The sequence below is a fragment of the Anneissia japonica genome, unplaced genomic scaffold (assembly GCF_011630105.1).
Source record: "Anneissia japonica isolate Jap-2015-1 unplaced genomic scaffold, ASM1163010v1 scaffold287949_len505691_cov196, whole genome shotgun sequence".
Lineage (NCBI taxonomy): Eukaryota > Metazoa > Echinodermata > Crinoidea > Comatulida > Comatulidae > Anneissia > Anneissia japonica.
The window spans coordinates 487,680-493,499 of record NW_022727758.1 but is presented as its reverse complement, the minus strand read 5'-3'; the positions used below and the strand labels follow the sequence as shown (position 1 = coordinate 493,499).

Below are 5,820 nucleotides of genomic sequence, written 5' to 3'. Positions count from 1 at the left end.
CTTTTATGTAGTTTACTTGCGTCTTCAATTTTCCTTATTTCTATTTCTTTTTTTGTTCAATGAGATTGTGAGGTTAATTTGTTCAAGGGGGGATGTAGATAGTGGTGTTTCAGACCTGTTCATCCCTTCCTTTTCGCTGCTTTTTCTATCTTTTGTGTTTGCCATTTAAAATTTTTATCATTGTGCAGTGATGAAGCATAATAAAAAAACAAAAATTGAATAAATATCCCTAACCTGTATTCCATATAGTATCCCATGCTTCCACGTGCTTCCTCCAAACTTTAGTATTCAGCGATGTGTGTACACGCATTGGTATTAACATCAGTGGGGCGAGAGTGCTGAACATCTTATTAATTGCATCTATAAACTCTTGCGCTTCAGCTGGGATGGAGTCTTTCATACATCCTAGACGAACGTCAAACAGAACAATGGCCACAGCTGGTCGAAAATGATAAAAAGAAATTGTTTACAAAATCTGGTTCCTTGATTGATTGCTATGTTATCCAGACACAGTGACATTTGGAAATAATATGGTTTGGTCAATCATTGTTTTACATTTTTTTTTTTTACAGTTGGTAAACTAAATTACTATCAGAAAGTATAATACATACTCCAAGTATTGAAATACACGCCATCGTGTTGGGATTCAATATTTCGACAATAATTATGTCATCATCAGGAATGAAAAAACAACTCCACTCCGTAAGCATCATAAAGAGACTTCGCCGATAAAAGCATCACATTATTTCATCTATTTCAAGAGGGCCCCTAATTATCAGCCGACCTTTTGGGATAGGCTGCAAGTGTCACCCTCTATAAATATGGATTTTTTAATAAAGTAAAAAAGTAAAAAATGTAAAGCTGATGGTAAACGATTGATAGCATTATTGGCAAAGACTATTCAGTGTATTTAAAGCTGAGTATGTACAACATGGCGCTCTGTGACACAACAACGTCAATAGCCTATGTTATTCTTAATGATGGAAGTCCAAGGGAGTGAAAAATCATATGTAAATTTTATTTATTGAACCTATATTTTGATATTATGACTGAAACTAAATATGGTTTGATAATTTATTAATAATATGAATTATAATAATAATAATAATAATAATAATAATAATAATATTATTATCAATGACAAAGCAATGAAAATACTATAATCGTTTTCAATATTCTCTGGTTGACACACAGTTAATCAGACAAACTACCTGGATAACACTAACAATTTATATTTCTAAACACCAACTGCATGTTATAAAACAAATAATGCATACACCTTCTAAGGCCCACTTGTAAAGTTCATTGTCCAGGTCTGGAACAGTGTTCCCTTCTCCTGTGTCTTTCATCACTCGTACCAACCGTTGAATGAGTTCATCTCCTGTTTCGTTCAATTTGTCCATGTACTGAACAATTTCTTTTGGTCGCAACAAAGGTTTGCTTAGGATACTCCGTGCTTTTTGCCATGGTTCATGATCTCTAAACAAAGAATGAAACTGATTTGTTAAAAAACATAAGTTCAACCACTCTATTATTGTACACTAGGGCAGCGTTCCGCAAACATTTAGATTTGAAATTTCAACCAACTGACACTAATACAGCCATATGTAAGTAGGGAATAGCTAGGCCTATACTGCATTAAATCATGTTTGCATTACATTATGCATTATTATTACATTAACACATGTTTTATTTCAATGTATTTTACGTGCCCTTTTTTTACTATAGTTGTTTTTTAACCTAAATATAATGCATTAAATTTTAATTACAGTAATTATTAATAACATCCTATGTTTTAAAAAGTTTAAACTAAAAAAATAATTACAAAATAACACATTTTCAGGAATATTAATGCTCCAATACTGATAGAGACAGACTTGAGCTAGGTGACTTTTGATGAGTTGAGTTAAATAGCTTAATTAAGATTAATGATCACCTTTTGGCCCAGGGTCCTGGATTCAAATCTTATCTGATTCCACTCCAAAAACTTCACTCCATTAGCCTTGTTATGAGGCTTGTTTATATTATGTGTATGGTTGTGAGGCAAAGGTTCCAATTTAAACAATATAAACATGCATGTTCTGAATAATTTTAAAAAGAAAGAAACTCTTGGCGACCAGTGGTTGCCAAAATACGGGACTTCCTATATTTCACACCTAATTTTGCATATTCTAGCTAATTTGCTTATGTTCCCGACGTGTGACGAGGTGTGATTTGTGGAATTTCATCCCTTTTATTCATATTATGAAAAGAAGCATGTTTTATAATTGGGGACCATGAATCACATTTCTACTGACGACAATAGTCACAGAAAAATTCAAATTCAGTGAATAAAATGTCAAATGATCAGTTGTATTATTCCCAATCATTTTTAGGGCAAACGTTCATTTAGAGCAAATAGAAACATATACATTCCCAATAATGTGAAAAAAGAAGCAACTCTCTGCCACCAGCGGTTGCCGCATAGTTACCAACCTGAGAGATTTAAAATGTGTAACTATACCAATGGGGGGAAGGCATGGGCCACCGAGCCACCTCCAGGGTCTAGAGGCGGAGCCCCGGTGGGGGTCCAGGGGGTAAGGACCCCTGGCGTTCTGTCGATCTGAGCATTTTTTAAGCTACTTTAAATCAATTTCAAGGAGTGTTTGTTGACAATACCGGGTACTGTAAATAAACAAAAATATTTTTAATAAAGCCACGTACAATTTGAGTTTCAATGTACATATGTCTAATTTGAGCATCCGATGTATGTACACAAACATTTCATTACATAAAGAAACAAAAAATGAATAGGTATACTGATAAATATTTAGTAACGCGCCAGTGAATTATGTATTCACATCAATACTGACTAACGACTCAAGTTAATGCATGACCGTTTTTACATTTTTAATAAAACCAATTTCTTCTAATTTTAAATACATTTTTGACTGAATTTGTGATAATTCGTTATCACGCACAGACCTGTGCTAAATGCGTGACAAACTTGTGATCACGCATGTGTTTCTGCAAAATGCATGTTTCAACCAAAATCACTTTGAAATGCAGGACAGTCATGCACGATGTGAGACGGTTGGTTATTATGTTGCTGAGATATGCTACCTTTATATTTTCATTCTTAATTTGCACAACTTTAATTGAAAAAAAAAAAAAAAAAGAAAAGTTAATTTGGATATGAACAGTACATGTGACCATGGTGTGGTTATAGATTTTCATACCTTCTATTATTATAATGCCAAGAAACATGCATTTTAATAATTTCAAGTTTTTTTATGTACATTAGTCCTACATTGCCAGGTAGTAAAGTGATTTCCACCTTTTTAATAAAAACAGTGACTAAGTCGCTTTTGGTAATCCTTAGTCATGTCCTTAAAGGAATAAAAAAATGATTTCTGTCAAGTTGTGATCCACCAAAAATATTTTGGCTACAGGGCTACATATTATTATACTAGCATTTCAGCAAATCATTATCATTAATTGCATTAATCTATGCATTCAGTTGCCTCATTTCACCATCAAAATACAATGTATTTTTCATGTTGGCAATTAGAATAAGTTTTTACTTACAGCGTTACCAACCCGTAGTCAACCCCTCTAAGATCTCGGTAAGCTTTCCACGGTGCAATATCAACACGAACAGGATTCCAGTCTTCTTGACGCATCATCTCCTTTACCAGATCTGGATCAGATATCTGTAGTGTTTCACTGGGACCAACTTGGACACGAAACAGCATGCCATATTTCCTGCACATTTTAATCTATCAGAAATCTAAGATTAGAAAATGTATTTTTCATGGCTGTCGACAGTTTGAAATACTTTCACCCAGTACAGAAATGACCAACAAATTGCACTCCATCGCTCACCTTCACTTACTCAATGTGGTGTAGGTCTATGCCAGTCTAGCTGCCCATGATTTGGTAAACTGTAGAATGTTGACTTAATAGTTGACTATTCACCAAAACACATCAATAAATATTAAATAAATGACAATTTGTGAGTTTCAGCAATTTTTTTGAGTAAGCCACAATCAAGAAGTTGCCTAGCCCAAATCTGAAGAACACGCTTTCATACAAATATTGTGTTTATCGACGTCGAACGAAAAATAGTGTTTTTAATTTAAATTTAATTGAAGGTCAGTTAGTAAACCTACCCTATCAGATCTACCTACCTCACTAATCATCGAATCAATGAATATGCGTACTACTGGCTAAATAAAAACTGCCTTATTATGTGTGGAGTTTTTAGCAGATGGCCGATTGGAGGGCCAGTCAGTATGGTCGAGTTGACTCATAAAGAGTGTATCTAACCCCACCCATGTACTTAAAAATGACCTCATATCACCCTATTTTAGAGTCTCTATATAGGCCGGAGCTCTACTATATTTTGCCAATAGCACCCCTCAATTAAGCATCAACCCCTCCCTCTTCGATACTGTATGCCTTGCATGTATGGATTTGGATTGGATTAGGACAATATTGTCCAATCACAATTAAAACTGCTTTCAGACAGGCAGGGGTGGCGGCAGTGTGAGGACTGGGTCCCCTGCCAGGGAGGGTTGTCCACCCATCTGGGAAGAAAAACCACAATTTTGTCGGGGAGACTTACCAAAATTTCGTTATGCAGGAAAAAAAATATATTACTCTAAAATCGATCAAGCATTTGACTTCTAAACTGTCATATATTTTTGGGATTTCGCCCCCAAGAATGCTCTCGCAAGATTTTGAGCGACACCTAACCACGCCTACTTTTCTTTCGTCGGGGGGACGTTGAGCCAATCCTGGCGCACACCCCTGCTGATGGGTGGAATCTTGGTCGCAAGTTAGTACTCAATCTATTCGGCCCAAATCGTTTTGGCCTTGGTAAGGATATTCCTCCTGGATTAAACAACTCCTATAATCAACCCCTGACTATAAGAATATAAATATTCATGAGTTTGATTTCCGAGTCAGCAAGTCGATACAGTATTTCGAATCTCAATTTACCAGGGGCGGGTCCAGAGATTTTCTGTTTTCTGACGGGGGGGGGGGCACAATACAATATGAAGCAAATACCTCAACTCCACCGACAGGCCTATAACAATTACTCCCTGGCCTAAGTGGTAAATAATCGACCTCTTCTTCGCCCACTGACATATCGCCACTGAACTCAAGGGTGCACTACTTTTTCAAATCTTCCTCTCTTTAACTCAAAGTTGTCACCCTCTTTTTATTTTTCGTCTCGACCGACGGGGGGGGGGGGGGGGGGGGGGGGGGGGGGCACGGCCCTCATCCCTCCACTCCCTCACCCCCTACCCCGCTGGATCCGCCCCTGTTTACTATCTATATGCGGCAACAGCATTCAACGCCGGGGTCCAACGCCGAAATGATCATACTCCAGATTGGTGTAAAAAAAGGTTCTGCCAAAAATATTACTACCTGATTCAAATGCATTGCACCAAAGCCGTGCCTCAATATATCTGGTAGATTCCCGATGCCTGGTAAACCAGCTCGAGGAATGCTTTTATAAGACTTAATAGGCGCCCGGTCTTCTCCAACAAGCTCAGTTTGGCTGCTGCTGCTAAATCCCCGGTGGACGGTGGAGCCGACATTGGTTTTCAACAACTCCCTTGTTTTTGTGAGCAGTTTGTTCATTGCTGGCGTAGCTCCCGGTGCTGGAGTATTGTAGAAGTTCGTACTCGTTGCTACTGGGGTAGCTACGACACCACGGATAATGTTTCTGACATACATTCTCTTTGTACAAAACAAAATAAACCAGGTCCAGGAGCCATCGATCGGATCATTAATTGTGCTAGTTCCGGTTAATAACAATAACACACGCAT

The 5,820-nt window shown here is 37.3% G+C and overlaps 1 protein-coding gene across 1 annotated transcript in view; it reads right to left on the bottom strand.

Moving 5' to 3' along the window:
* The window catches only part of LOC117113796 (cytochrome P450 27C1-like), an 11,865-nt gene extending 6,045 nt beyond the window's left edge, over nt 1-5,820 (bottom strand). Inside the window, exons 1-4 of the mRNA XM_033257232.1 lie at nt 5,416-5,820; nt 3,568-3,758; nt 1,280-1,479; nt 235-438 (exon numbers count right to left, since the gene is read on the bottom strand). Coding sequence (XP_033113123.1) covers nt 235-438; nt 1,280-1,479; nt 3,568-3,758; nt 5,416-5,820 — 1,000 coding nt within the window. The remainder of the gene's footprint in view (nt 1-234; nt 439-1,279; nt 1,480-3,567; nt 3,759-5,415) is intronic.